The sequence below is a fragment of the Capricornis sumatraensis genome, chromosome 15, assembly GCF_032405125.1.
Source record: "Capricornis sumatraensis isolate serow.1 chromosome 15, serow.2, whole genome shotgun sequence".
Taxonomy (NCBI): domain Eukaryota; kingdom Metazoa; phylum Chordata; class Mammalia; order Artiodactyla; family Bovidae; genus Capricornis; species Capricornis sumatraensis.
In genome coordinates this window covers 50863522-50879003 of record NC_091083.1, presented here as the reverse complement: position 1 = coordinate 50879003, position 15482 = coordinate 50863522, and the positions used below count along the sequence as shown (strand labels likewise).

The 15482-nt window shown below is 36.7% G+C and overlaps 1 protein-coding gene across 1 annotated transcript in view; it reads left to right on the top strand.

Annotated features, from left to right (window-relative positions):
- GPCPD1 (glycerophosphocholine phosphodiesterase 1) overlaps positions 1-15482 on the top strand; it is a 62956-nt gene that overhangs the window by 21257 nt on the left and 26217 nt on the right. The window contains exons 6-10 of the mRNA XM_068986989.1: positions 2271-2394; positions 8553-8784; positions 10547-10709; positions 11206-11338; positions 11686-11740. Coding sequence (XP_068843090.1) covers positions 2271-2394; positions 8553-8784; positions 10547-10709; positions 11206-11338; positions 11686-11740 — 707 coding nt within the window. The remainder of the gene's footprint in view (positions 1-2270; positions 2395-8552; positions 8785-10546; positions 10710-11205; positions 11339-11685; positions 11741-15482) is intronic.

Below are 15482 nucleotides of genomic sequence, written 5' to 3'. Positions count from 1 at the left end.
TCTATTTTAAAGTCTATTTTGTCTGATATGAGGATTGCTACTCCAGCTTTCTTTTGCTTCCTATTTGCATGGAATACATTTTTCCATCCTCTCAGTTTCAGTCTATGTGTCTTGAGATCTGAAGTGGGTTTCTTGTAGACAGCATATATATGTGTCTTCTTTTGTATCATTCAGCCATTCTATGCCTGTTGGTTGGAGAATTTAATATATTTACATTTAAAGTAATTTATTGATAAGTATGTTCCTATTGTCATTTTCTTTAATTGTTTGGGGTTGATTATGTACATCTCTTTTCTTCTGTTGTGTTTCCTAACTATGTAAGTCCATTTAACATTTGTTGTAAAGCTGGTTTGGTTGTACTGAATTCTCTTAACTTTTGCTTTCTGAAAAGCTTTTCGTCAATTTCGAATGAGATCCTTGCCAGGTACAGTAATCTTAGTTGTAGATTTTTCCCTTTCAGTACTTTAAATATATCCTGCCATTCCCTTCTGGCCTGCAGAGTTTCTGCTGAAAGATAAGCTGTTAAATGTATGAGGTTTCCCTTGTATGTTACTTGTTGCATCTCCCTTGCTGCTTTCAATATTCTTTCTTTGTGTTTAGTTTTTGTTACTGTCCTGGTGTTTCCCCTTGGGTTTATCCTGTATGGGACTTTTTGTGCCTCTTGGACTTGATTGACTATTTCCTTTTCCATGTTCGGGAAATTTTCAACTATAATCTCCAAAAATTTTCTCATACCCTTTCTTTTTCTCTTCTTCTGTGACGCCTATAATTAGAATGTTGTACATTTGATATGGTCCCAAAGGTTTCTGAGACTGTCCTCAGCTCTTTTCATTCTTTTTACTTCGTTCTGCTCTTCAGAAGATATTTCTGCCATTTTATCTTTCAGCTCACTGATTTTTTCTTCTGCTTCAGATATTCTGCTATTGATTCCTTCTAGAGTATTTTAATATCCATAATTGTGTTTGTCTCTGTATGTTTATTGTTTAATTCTTCTAGGTCCTTGTTTATTGATTCTTGCATTTTCTCCATTTTGTTTTCAAGGTTTTTGATCATCTTTATTATCATTATTCTGTTTTCTTTTTCAGGTAGTTTCCCTGTTTCCTCTTCATTTATTTGGACTTCTGTATTTCTAGTTTGTTCCTTTATTTGTGCATTATTTCTCTGCCTTTTCATTATTTTTTTTTTAAGTTATTGTGTTTGAGGTCTCCTTTTCTCAGGCTTCAAGGAAAGTTGAATTCTTTTCTTGAAAAAGGTTGAATTCTTTCTTCCTTTTGGTTGGTCCAGTGGTTTGTGTGAGCTTCCTATAGGGTGAGATTTGTGCTGAGTTTTTGTTTGTTTTTCCTCTGATGGGAAGTGCTGAGTGAGGTGGTACGCCTGTCTGCTGATGATTTGGTTTGTATTTTTGTTTTGTTTGTTGTTTAGATGAGGTGTCCTATACAGGATGCTACTGGTGGTTGGGTAATGGTGGGTCTTGTATTCAGGTGGTTTCTTTTGTGTTAGTTCTCACTATTTGGTACTCCCTAGGGTTAGTTCTCTGGTAGTCTAGGGTCTTGTAAGAGTCAGTGCTCCCATTCCAAAGGCTCAGGGCTTAATCTCCTTGGAGTCATGAACTATGCCATGGCTCAGGAGATAAACAGCTCCAGAAATGGGGTGTTGTTACTCGATAAAATCTTTCAACAAATATTTTTTTTCAGTATTTGGTGTGTGTCAGGCTCTGTTCCAAGCCCCCTTTCCTGTTTGGCCTCGGCTGCCCTCTAGTTGGCAACTGCCTGTTCCCTGCCCCTAGCATCTCCCAGTGCATTGATTTTGTTTGATTCTTACCTCCTGGTATCTCCACTGCCAGCACTAGTGGAATAACTAGTTTTCAGCTGAGTATCTCATGTGACACTTTGGAATTGTAACTGTGGTCAGCAGTGGAACAACTGCTAGGTTATAAGCCTTCTTGGGATATGTATTCTTTCTGAGATAGATTCGTATTGCTTCAATAATATATTCAATAAGGGTATTTTAATTTAGTTTGTTTAGTTGTTAATGTTCATTTAGTTTTTTCCCCCTTCATATGTATATACATTATGTACTTCATATAAAAGTTTTCTTTTAATGACAAACTTAAGACTACTTGTATATTTGCTTTGAAGAGAAATACCAATGATAGATAACCTGAGTGTATCAAACTGTGAATGTGAATTGGAACTGTCACTATGTCTTGTAATTATTGGCTTGTTTTTTAAAATGTGTATATTAATTAGTGTTCTTCATACTTTTTCTAGATGGTATTGAGACTCTGGATTCTGGATGGCTGACATGTCAGACCGAAATCAGATTACGTTTGCATTATTCCGAAAAACCTCCTGTCTCAATAACCAAGAAAAAATTTAAAAAATCTAGATTTAGGTAGGACCATGTGTATTTGTTACTTATTTATTTTCACCATTGCTGTAGATTTCTGATCCATCTGGTTATAGGCTTTAAGTGTATCAACTGAGGAAATAGCATTCTTATATTCTAACAAACAGCAGGGTCTTGTAAAAGTGAATTTGCTTCCTTGCATGAAGATTACTACAGTTAAATGTACTTACATTAGTCTTAATCTCCAAATGTGAAATCAGAAAATTTTTTTTTTACCTTACGTAAGTGATTTCTAGGCTGACATGTCTTTGTAGTTCCTACCATTTGAAATTTCTTAGTGTAGCAATTTGTTTGAAAATTGATGTGATGAAATGATTTTGTGTTAAATGAGGGGAGAATGGCACAAACAGAAAAATGGTCACTGGAAATACACTTCAGTGTCCTAAATTTTCCTGTGTCTTAAAAACAAAAAACCTTTTCATTAAGGAAAGGTCACAGTTACCAGAGCAGTTCCAGATTAGTGCAATTTTAATCTTAATTTAAGAAATAGATGTCAAGCTTTGTATAAATAACTAAATAGTAACTTAAACTTTTGTAATGTCACCATGTATATCTTTGAATGGACTGATTTCTTAGCAAAGCAGGCAGCCTTATCATTTGAATTTTTTTAACTTTGGGACCGAGAATTCAAAGTACGCTGTGTAATGCAGGTTTTTCTAACAAAATGTCAGGACTGGGTTGAAAGGGCCATTTTTAGTAACTAAAGTAGTTAACAATAATAGTTAATATCTATTTTCATGATAAAATTAATAATGATGGTAGAGTTTGTAAATCCATAAACGCTTTACAGTAACTGCTGAAAATACTGTATTACTTATCCTAGTCATAAAATACGTATGGGAAAGGGTGGGTGACACTTCTCAACACTTTCAGTTGGCCTGTTCTGAGAGTGAGTAAAGTGTGTTGGGTGTACCTTGTCTCTGATCATTAGCTTTTTTAGGCCTCTGCTTTGCTTCTGAGAAACCTAGGTAATTGGACCACGTAGCTGATCTGCTCAGTCAGTTTGATTGCAAAGATTCTCTAACCAGATAGTCATAAATAATCAGATATTGTATTTACGTGTTAAAAGAAGCAAATAAGTTGTGTGATAGCTATAAAGTGCCTTCGTTTTATGACTTTGAAATGATGATGATAGGACTTCTCGTTTCCACTGTAAGGGACGTGGTTCCATCCTTGGTTGGTGAACTAAGATCCTGCATACTGCGATGCAGCCAAAAAAATTAATAGATAATTAATTGTGTTCTAATTGGATTGTTTATGCATACTGAGTCTTATGTTTCTCTTGTTTATATAAAAGTTGAGTGTTTGTATATATTACTGTGTTGCTTAGGCTTAAATTGGTGTATTTTTATAACCATACTTATTTGGCCACTACAAATTACTGATTCCTACTGAAATAACTGTGCATAGCTAGCAGTTGATGTTTGTTTTGACCATCTCTTTCCCCCAAATTCATAGTATTGATAGGTTAAGCCTTCATTTGCTAGAAAATAATTTATCTACAAATTTATCATGACTATTTTAAAAGCTTAGCAATAGTATTTGCATTTTAAATAAAACACTTAACATGATTTTTTATCTCCTTAACACCACATTTGATTTATTTATTTTTAAAGACACATTTATTTAATGTCATGATCAGACTGTTACATGGGTGCAGAAAAAAGCATGGATGCAAAAAAAAGTCTGCTTTAAAACTCTGTCCTGGAATGCTTTACACAGAACAAACTTGAATAACCTGTTACACAATTAGTCACAAATACAGTCCTCAAGTTTTTTTACCCATACAGATGAGTATTGTCTAGAACATCTTTCTTCATAGTGGTGGCAGTGCTTGGCTGAGTTCACAAAATCTGTTGCAACCTGTGGCTTCCCTGTCACTTCTCTGGCTATCCTCTCCTGCTAAGCTTTGTTTCCTGGCAGTAATTAAAACCTTCTGCCACTGCTGTAGCTACTGCTACTGCTGGAACCACCAGAGTCACCTTGCTTTTGTGGTTTAGCAAGGTATTGGCCATGACTACTGTACGAGCCAGAACTTCTCCGTCCAAAGTTTCATCCTTTCATGAGTCCAGAATTTGAAGATTGATGTTGTAATTGCCAAAATCACTGTAGCTTCTGCCACCTCCAAAATTGTTTCCATTATTATCAAATCCATAGCCATCCCCACTGCCACCATATCCACCACCACCAATGGCTATTACCAATGCCAGCTTGGCCACTGAAGTTTCCTCCATAACCAGAGTTGTCATCCTCACCACAACAACCTCCTTGATTACCACCAAAGTTTCCAGAAGTACTTCTGCCTCTTTGGTTGGATGAAGCAGTAGCCATCTCTTACTTAGATAGGACTTTCCTTACTTTCTTTACAGTTGTCGCCATTCACAGTATGGTATTTCTGAATGGCAGTCTTATCTACAGCGTCATGGTCATCAGAGGTTAGAAAAGCAAAGCCTCTCTTTTTGCCACTGCCTCAGTGATTCATGATTTCAATGACTTCAGTTTTCCCATACTGTTCAGATTAATCTCTTAGGTGATGTTCAGTGTTTTCTTTAATGCTATGAACAAAAACCTTTTTCACATTTAAGTGGGCAGTTTGAGAATCTTCTCTTGATACACCCCTCTTTGGTTCCACAACTCTTCCATCCACCTTGTGTGGTCTTGCATTCATGGTGAGATCTGCCGCCTCCACTGTGACAAACCCATGCCTTTAGAGCGCTTGATATTTGGACCTCTCATGGCCACAGTGTGAGCATTCCCCAATGCTCAGAATGGCTTCTCAGACTCTCGTTGGTTGTTGCAAAGCTCACTCCTGATGAAGAGCTTCTGCAGCTGTTCAGGCTCTATGGGAGACTCTGACTTGGACTTGCCTTCAGCACTGCTTACTTAGTGATTTCCACAAGCCAAAAGGAGTAATCTAACAAGCAAATCTCACCACCACATTTTACACACAAGTTTCTCTTTCACTTGATTCCACCAGAACTTGGAAAGCAGTAGTGTTACTTTATGATAGACTATAACATTTATATATTCATTCCAATTCCAAAGAAAGGTAATGCCAAAGAATGTTCAGACTACCACACAATGGTACTCATCTCACGTGCTAGCAAGATAATGCTCAAAATTCTCCAAGCTAGGCTTCAACAGTATGTGAACCGTGAACTTTCTGATGTTCAAGCTGGATTTAGAAAAGGCAGAGGAATCAGAGATCAAATTGCCGACATCTCTTGGATCATAGAAAAAGCAAGAGTTCCAGAAAAACGGCTACTTCTGCCTTGTTGACTATGCCAAAGCCTTTGACTGTGTGGATCACAACAAACTGGAAAATTCTGAAAGAGATGGGAACACCAGACCACTTTACCTGCCTCCTGTATGCAGGTCCTATATGCATACCTATATCTGTATGCAAGTCAAGAAGCAACAGTTACAGGTAGACATGGAACAACAGACTGGTTCCAAATTGGGAAAGGAGTACGTCAAGGCTGTATATTGTCACCCTGCTTATTTAACCTATATGCAGAGTACATCATGTGAAATGCTGGGCTGGATGAAGCACAAGCTGGAATCAAGATGCCGGGAGAAATATCAATAACCTCAGATATGCAGACGACACCACCCTTATGGCAGAAAGTGAAGAGGAACTAAAGAGCCTCTTATGAAAGTGACAGAAGAGTGAAAAAGCTCAATTAAAACTCAACATTCAGAAAATGAAGATAGTGGCATCTGGTCCCATCACGTCATGGCAAGTAGATGGAGAAACAATGGAAACAGTGAGAGACTTGCACTCCAAAATCGTTGCAGATGGTGACTGCAGCCGTTAAAAGAGACACTTACTCCATGGAAGGAAAGCTATGACTAACCTAGACAGTGTATGAAAAAGCATAGACATTACTTTGTCAGCAAAGGTCTGTCTAGTCAAAGCTATGGTTTTTCCAGTAATCATGTATGGATGTGAGAGTTGGACCATAAAAAAGGGTGAGCACCAAAGAATTGATGCTGTGGTGTTGGGAAAGACTCTTGAGAGTGCCTTGGACTGCAGGGAGATCCAACCAGTCAGTCCTAAAGGAAATCAGTCCAGAATATTCGTTGGAAGGACTGATGCTAAAGCTGAATCTCCAGTACTTTGGCCACCTGATACAAGTAACTGACTCCTTGGAAAAGACCCTGATGCTGGGAAAGATTGAAGGTGGGAGGAGAAGTGCACAACAGAGGATGAAATGGTTGGATGGCATCACCAACTCAATGGACATGAGTTTGAGCAAGCTCCGGGAGTTGGTGATGGACAAGGAAGCCTGGCTTGCTGTAGTCCATGGGGTTGCAAAGAGTCAGACACAACTGAGTGACTGAACTGAACTGATAACATTTATATAGCTATTTGAAGAAAACCTTTAATATAAATGGACTAGTCTTTAATTGATCCCTTTAAACTTGTTTTTTTTGGGGGGAGGGGGGAGAGGTAGGTAGTTGCACATTGCTATTTGTAGACTAGTTTTTTTTTTTTTTGGCCTGGGCATGCAGCATCCTAGTTCCTTACAAGGGATCAAACCCTTGTTGCCTATGTTGGGATCTTGGAGTCTTAACCACTGGACCACCAGAAAGGCCTGAGAATAGTCATATTTAATCTTCCATGCTTTCCTTGCTGATTCATTACAGTCCATTTGTGGTCGCTTTTTGTATGTCCTGGTAAAGAATGTTCTTTCAGGCTCACTAGCAAAATCAATTGTTCAGAGATATTCCTAAGAGTTTGAAGAGAAGAAAGGATCTCTTTTGTTTGGATTATTAAAGTGGTGCTACTTTTGATTTTACAGTATCACTATGGCACATTATTATTAATTGAATAGTCATGTCCCCTTTGGGATATCTTGGAATATGTGCCTATAAGATAAGTCTGCGCAGTTGTTGGAGGCAGCAGGTCATTCAGAGAACAGGCCTCACTAATGCAGTTCTATTACTTGTATTATTAAGTGGATCTTATTTAAATCTAGAATGAAAAGCTTTCCTAGCTCAACTGTACTCTATACAATAACATTACTCCTACATCATTGGTATTAAAGTTATATGATCTATGTACATTCCAGTTGGTGCAAGAAATATTCTAGAATTGAGTTAACTTATTGGCATTACAAGTGTTCTCTGCAGCTGATTGCTTCTCACCTGGGAGTAAATTAGTCTTTGTGACCCAGTGGCTTAGGTAACTTGTCTTTTATTTTCATTGCTGTGGGGGTTATAAGACTCATGGTTTCTCGTTTTGTTCCTTTGTTTCATTAAAAAGTACATATATGTAAATACATAAAAGCCATGCATACTTGCAAATGTATATACCATGCTTTTAATACCATTAATACCATAGTTTTCTTTAATAATCTGTTCACAAAATACCTGGTCTCAGTGTAGTGAGAAGTATGGGAAATTTAAAAATTTACAACCTCCAACAGGCTTTTTTTTTTTTTTTTATGTTTATTTGGCTGCATCGGGTTTTAGTTGCAACATTCAGGATCTCTCATTGTGGCATGTGGTCTTTTCTAGTTGAGGCATGAGGGCTTTTCTCTAGTTGTGGTGCTCAGGTTCTAAGGCACATGGGCTCAGTAGTTGTGGTGTGGGCTTAATTGCTCTGCAGCATGTGGGATCTTAGTTCTGCAACTAGGGATCCAACCTAAAACCCATACATTGGAACATGGATTCTTAACAACTGGACCACTGGGGAAGTCCCTGTCTAACAGTCTTTTAATGCACACTAACAGAATATGGTTCAAAATTGTACTTGTTATGTATATATTTGTGAAACTTCTCATAAGAAATTGAGATAGCCAGTTATAAATGGATAATAGTAAATGCCTCTTTAGATTCATTTTAAAAAACTCAAAGAATTAATGAAAATAGGCAAAAAAATTACAAAAAAAGAATGAAAATAGCCTTAGGCATAATGAACATTTGTCTCATTTTAATACTTGGCAAAAATGTTTGGAGATAAAAACACCACTATTTTATAAAATACAACTAATGCCTTAACCTATAGTATGTATAGTTCTTTTGTTATTTGAAGGTTTAGCATATAAAGGGAACAATTTTAAATTTAGTGTTTAGGTAACATATATAGATTTTCTTTCTTCACTTTTTGCATTTCATCATCTTTTCCTTTCATTTAGGGTAAAGCTGACATTAGAGGGTCTGGAGGAAGATGATGATGATAGAGTATCTCCCACTGTTCTTCACAAAATGTCAAATAGCCTGGAGATATCCTTAATAAGCGACAATGAATTCAAGTGTAGACATTCACAGCCAGAGTGTGGGTATGGCTTACAGCCTGACCGTTGGACAGAGTATAGTATACAGACAATGGAACCAGATAACCTAGAACTAATATTTGATTTTTTTGAGGTAAGTATATTTCACTGAAGAGGGTGAGAGACAATATAGACATGAGCTTATTTTTAAATATGTTTTGATTTTTATTGTAGTCTAATTTATGTAAACATATGATTCATACAACTTTTTAGATGTTTACTCCTCTGTACATGTTAGCAGATGTTAAAAAATTAGAGTTGCCAGACTCATTAACAATATAATTGAGAACTTCAAAATTGCATTCAAATTATGACCAGATGTCTTTGTGTATTTTAAACGTAAATGAATGTACCCAAAGCTGCTTTGAAGAATAGAGGCTGTACTTGATAGGCAAACTGATGTAACTAGCATGATTGAGCCCTCTTCATGACTGAAGTTTTGTTTATTGAAGCATTTTATAAGAATCCATTGTAATAGTGAACTCATTTTTCCAACTTTACTTGATAGTATAAATATGTAAGAAAAGATAGTTGCTGTGAAAATTGTGCCAAGTTATTCAGATTCTGTGCTGCCAACTTTCTAGAGCTGCTTGTGATGCTTATCTTGGCTTTTGGGCTGTTTAGCTGCTCCTCACAAATAAAACTGGGTCCTCTCCTAAGGTCCTGGCTCTTTGATATTTCCACTCACATTTACACTAGATTAGAGTTTGACTCTTTGAAGGTGGGGAATAAACCTTCCCTAAGAATAGCACCTATCCAGTGTTTCAGAAAATAGCAAAATTCAGGATGGATTAGAACCTGAGTAAGTCTTATAGCTTTATAATATAAAGTTATCTTGCCTAATTAATAAGATCTGTGAAACATTTATTATAAAAATATGAAGTTTTGGTTGAATGTTTCTTTGTTCTTTTAGTACCTACCTATTAGTAATCTCTCGAATAGCCTGACTTCCCTTTCATTTGGTTAGCAGTTTTGGAAGTACTAATTTATTCATAGACTAGGTGGATAAAACACTATATAATCTCAAGTATTCAGTGTCCTAGAGGTTACTATCCCTCTGTGTCATCTGTGTAGATGCATTTATAAGGAACAAAATTTACATTAAAAGTGAAAGTTAAAGTCACTCAGTCACGTTCGACTCTTTGCGACCCCATGGACTATATATATATTCTATGGAATTCTCCAGGCCAGAATACTGGAGTGTAGCCTTTCCCTTCTACAGCGGCTCTTCCCAGCCCAGGGATCAAACCCAGGTCTCCCTCATTGCAGACAGATTGTTTACCAGCTGAGCCACAAGGAAAATAATTACATCTTGGGCTTCCTTAGTGCTCTGTGGTAATAAATCTGCCTGCCAAGCAGGAGATGCAGGCTCAGTCCCTGGGTCAGAAATAAACCTGGGAGAAGGAAATGGCAACCCACTCTAGTATTCTTGCCAGGGCAATCCAATGGACAGAGGAGCCTGGCGGGTTTTAGTCCATGGGTTTGCAAGAGTTGATCACAACTTAGCAACTAAACACCAACAGGTGTATCTTAGTCTTTGAATATAAAAGTACTTAGAAACATTCAGTCGACGCTTTATATTTGCATAATATATGTTAGAGGATCAGAAGTACAAATCAACAGTAACGATTAATGAACATAAAGTCTTAAATATACTGTGTATTAAATATCTTTGCATACTAAAAGAAAATATGTTACTTGTTACAACAAAGCTATCTAAATTACCTGAATGTAAATTTGGTTGTATTATTGATTTTCGTCCATAGATTCTGAGTTGGTTTTAAGGGTGTCTTTTTTGATCTTCTAACGGAGAATATTGAATTATAAGAATTTGGGTTATTATCCTTGTTTTTCAGGAAGATCTCAGTGAACATGTAGTTCAGGGTGATGCTTTTCCTGGACATGTGGGTACAGCATGTCTCTTATCGTCCACCATTGCAGAGAGTGGGAAGAGCGCTGGAATCCTTACTCTTCCCATCATGAGCAGAAATTCTAGGAAAACAATAGGCAAAGTGAGAGGTAAGCTTAGACAAGCATGGTGGCCCTTTACAAATAAGCAAACGTTAAGTTAGGGTTCTGATTAGTTTCAAATTGTGCTTTTGAGAATGGTAAAGAATTAAATTAATAAGTTGTTTCAGAATCTTAACAAATACATTCCCTGGTTGCTCATTGGTAAAGAATCTGTCTGCTAAGCAGGAGACATGGGTTTGATCCCTGCGTTGAGAAGATCCCCTGGAGAAGGAAATGTCAACTCACTATAATATTCTTGCTGGGAAATCCCATGGACATAGTATCCTGGGGAGTGACGGTCCATGGGATCACAAAAGATTTGGGCATGACTTAGTGACTGAACAACAGCAATTTTCTGGAAGCTTTACTCTGAATGGTCATTGACTTGATTTCTCTCTGTTTGATCAACTGATAAAGCTGGTTTGATGGTGTTTAAGTGTAATTGAGTTCACCGTAGCCTTTTAATTGTCTTTCTTTTTCCCTTCCCCCATTTTTCCTATGAAAGTTGACTATATAATTATTAAGCCGTTACCAGGATACAGTTGTGACATGAAATCTTCATTTTCCAAGTATTGGAAACCAAGAATACCATTGGATGTTGGACATCGAGGTGCAGGGAATTCTACAACAACTGCTCAGTAGGTTGAATATTTGAGTAGTACTAGCATTTGGTAGCTTATGCTTGATGATAAGGTTTAACCAACTAAAGGTCAAAGGATCCTTTTAATTATTACCCTGGATTTAAATGTGATTTTGTAATTGGGCTTTAAATTGGCTTGTAAATACCTATGATTATTAGAGCTTGATTTAAGGAATGCACACACCAATCAAGTAATGGTCAGTCTTATTTTGGGGATGGTAAAGTTAGCCTCAAAATAGAGAATAAATACTGTGTCCATTATTGAAAATACAGTTGACTTCTTTACTAAATTTATCTTTTCTTTATTAATGATAACTATATTTCTGTATATTTATTTTCTTTCAGGCTTGCTAAAGTTCAAGAAAATACTATTGCTTCTTTAAGAAATGCTGCTAGTCATGTAAGTGAACCTCTCTTTAAACAACTTTGGACTAGTGATCCACAGGTAGAAAAATAGAGAGTTGTAGGTTGGGGTAGCCTCCTCCAGTCAGCATTAATAGGGTAAAAGGGAGAATATTTCTGCTTTTTCTAAATATATTTCTAAGTGAAGATAAAATATTTCTAGGCATTTTAATTTCAGTTCATGGTATGGATTAGAATTAAAGCAATGGAATCCTAAGCATCCTCTTAAAAGTTAATTAGGTGATTTGTAGTATGGTTGATGTATATTGCATAAATTACAGGTATACAATATAATTATTGAAATTTTTAAAGATTATGCTCCATTTATAGTTATTGTAAAATGTTTGCTATATTCCCTGTGTTGTATCCTTGTAGCTTATTTTAAACCTGATAGTTTGTACCACTTAATCCCCTGTGCCTTTATTGCCCCTCCTACCTTCCCTCTCTCCACTGGTAAACACTGTTCCATGCAAGTGATGTCATATAGTATAGTCTTTCTCTATCTGATTTAGTTCACTTAGCATAATACCTTCCAAGTCCATCCATGTTGTTACAGATAGCAAAATTTCACTCTCTTTTATGGCTGAGCAGTACACAAAGCTGAGCTGTGTGTGTGTACATACATACATCACATCTTTATCCATTCAGTTTGGTTTCTTTCTATCTTGGGAGTTGTAAATAATGCTATTGTGAACATTAAAGAGCATATATGTTTTCAAATTAGTATTTTTCAGCTATATATCTAGGAGTGGAATTGGCGGGTCATATAGTAGTTCTCTTTTTAGCTTTTTGAAAAACCTTCATAACTGTTTCTTACAGTGTCAGTACCAGTTTACATTCCCACCAGCAGTGTAGGAGGGTTCCTTTTACATGCTTGCCAGCATTTATTTCTGTTTTTTATGATAATAGCCATTCTTTTGATGACAGTGAGGTGATAACTCATTGTGGTTTTTTTGTTTTATATTTCTTTCTGGCTATCCTTGGATCTTTGTTGCTCTGCGAGGGCTTCTCTAGTTGTGGCTACTCTTACTGCAGAGCAGGAGCTCTAAGGCATGCGAGTTTCAGTAGTTGTGGCACAAAGGCTTGGTAGTTGTGGTGCACAGGCTTATTTATCTCACAGACCAGAGTTTGATCCCATGTCCCCTGCATTGGTAGGTAGATGCTTAACCATTGGACCATCAGGGAAGTCCGGTTCTTTGTGGTTTTGATTTGCATTTCCCTCATGCTGAGTGTTATAACATTTCCTATAACTGTTGGTCATCTGCATTTCCTTTGGAAAAATGTATACTCAGTTCTTCTAACATTTTAAATAAATGGATAGTTTGGGGTTTTTTTTGATGCTGAGCTGTAAATTTTTATGTTAGATATTAACTCCTTATTAGTCCTATCTCTTCACTTGGGCTTCCCTGGTGGCTCAAATGGTAAAGAATCTGCCTGGAATGCAGGAGACCCAGGTTCAATCCCTGGGTGGAGAAGATCCCCTGGAGAAGAGAATGGCTACCCACTCCCAGTATTCTTGCCTGGATAATTGCACGGAGAGAGAAGCCTGGTGGGGGGGTCGCAAAGAAAAACACTTAGTATGTCAGTTTGCCTCCTGTATACCAACCCGATTATGTTGAACTTCTTAACTTTTTATAGTATTGTGTGTGTGTGTGTGTGTGTGTGTGTGTGTGTATGAAACTCCTTACATGTATTATATGTATATAAAACTCCATATATATATACAGAGAGATATATATACAGAGAGATATATATATACACACAGATATATATATATATACTGTATACCGTCCTAATTCTAACCTGATCATGCTGAATTTCTTAACTCCTTTTATATCGTTATTCAGTTAGTGGTGGTTTGTTTTTGTTTTTTTTTAGCGTTTAGGTTTTTCAGTACCTGAAGTTTGACATTGTAAATCAAGAGCCTGTGTGTTTCCTCCCCCCTCACCTTCTACTGTACTTCAAGTTAAGCCTCATGTTTTGAAGTTAAACTAAGGGGAAAACTGAGAAACTCTATATTTCAGTTTTTTCCTATTGTCCTCCACATACATGCCTTAAGCTTTGCCTTTTTAAAAATAGTTCAGCAAATAAACTTGATTTGTTAGATTTTAATTTTATCACTTATATGAAGCAAACAACTATTCTAAGACACACTTTTCCCGTATTTTAGCATCTCTAAAATTGGGATAGGATTTACAACTGTCTTAACTTGTCATGGTTTGATTGGCATTGTTTTTTCTCCCTCTTAGTGGTATATAAAATAATGATGCATTTTATATTTCTTGAGATCTTAGATTGATTATCATAATCATTGATTTTATGTTCAAAAATGTTTAGTTGATAATTTTGTGTTGAAAAGATGTTAAAATACAATTATGCTGTGCTGTAGGTCATTATTTGTAACTAGTTTCAGTTCCTTATAGTTAAGTAATCTAAACATGGTTTTATTAGCTGCGAACACATGAAGATCCCTAAGCTTTCAGGGTGTCTGCTTTTTGAGGGAAGATTCCATTGAGCCCTTTTCTGTTGAAACCCTTTTTACTCTCAGGGATCATTTTATAGAATGTCTTATGTTAGTTATGAAAGGCTCGTTTGGTTTCATGTTAAAGACATCCTTGAAGAGGTTTCGGTTATTATTGGCTTATTCTTGCTCACAGAAAAATTTTTGTTTTTTTTTTTAATTTTTGGCCATGCTACACTGCATGTGGTAGATTAGTTTCTTGGCTAGGGCTTGAACCCGGGCCCCCTGCAGTGAAATGTGGAGTCTTAGTAACTGGACCACCAGGAAAGTCCCTCATGTATGAATTTTGAGATCAGATTTTATCCCTTAGTAAATTTATCTTCCTAAAGGATGGTAATCTAAAATTAAACTTTAAAACTGGGAAGCTATACTTTATGTATAATTGTTTTAACTCTTTACGGGGTATAGGGTTTTTTTTCCCTCTTTGATAAAAATGATTTGTGTTATTTTCTTGTTGACAGTGGAAGCAGCTAAGCTTATTTCCTGCTTCAGAAGTTACAGAGGAAGCAGACTCCTTTGGTTTTAGCCTATGATCTATATGTACTGACAAGTTAAGCATTTTTCTTGACTAAAGCTAGGGTAAGGGATGGAAACATGTCCATCCATTCTTACACAGCACTTCTCTGGGCCATAGACACCGTCAGATCTTGTATCCTTTGATCCCAGCTGATTTTCTTATAGTGAATTCACCAATTTGTCAGTTTATGTTTTTAGCCTTTATTTGGATTAATTCATAAGTCATGGATCTGACTTAAGTCTAATTGGTGTACATATTTCTTCTGTTTAAGCTTCTATTAGGAAATTTGGTGTATGCATTATTCTTGTTATCCATTTCTGTTTTCTCTTTTCAGCAGAAGTTGTTGTTTCCTCTTTAATCTGATTATTGAGGTTTTATTAAGAAAGGCTATAAAGTGTTGTTCAAGTGCACCAAGTAGCAGAGCTAAGAGATTGCAGCTTTTCCTGTTCCCACCTCACCTTTGAGGTTTGACTGTTGAACTGAGATGTGCAGGGGGCAACAAGATGGGAGGTAGCCATGCCCCAGACTCCTTGTAGGCTCCATTTCTGCTAATAGCAGGAGCAGAGGTGACACTGGTGAAGGCTGTCCACTGCCACAGAAAGGCCCTGGAGTGTGTTTGAGTAGGATCAGTACCCAATTTTTTGCCAGGAAAAATTGTTATGCTGTTACAAAAAAGAAGTTATACTTGTTTTAAAAGATTAC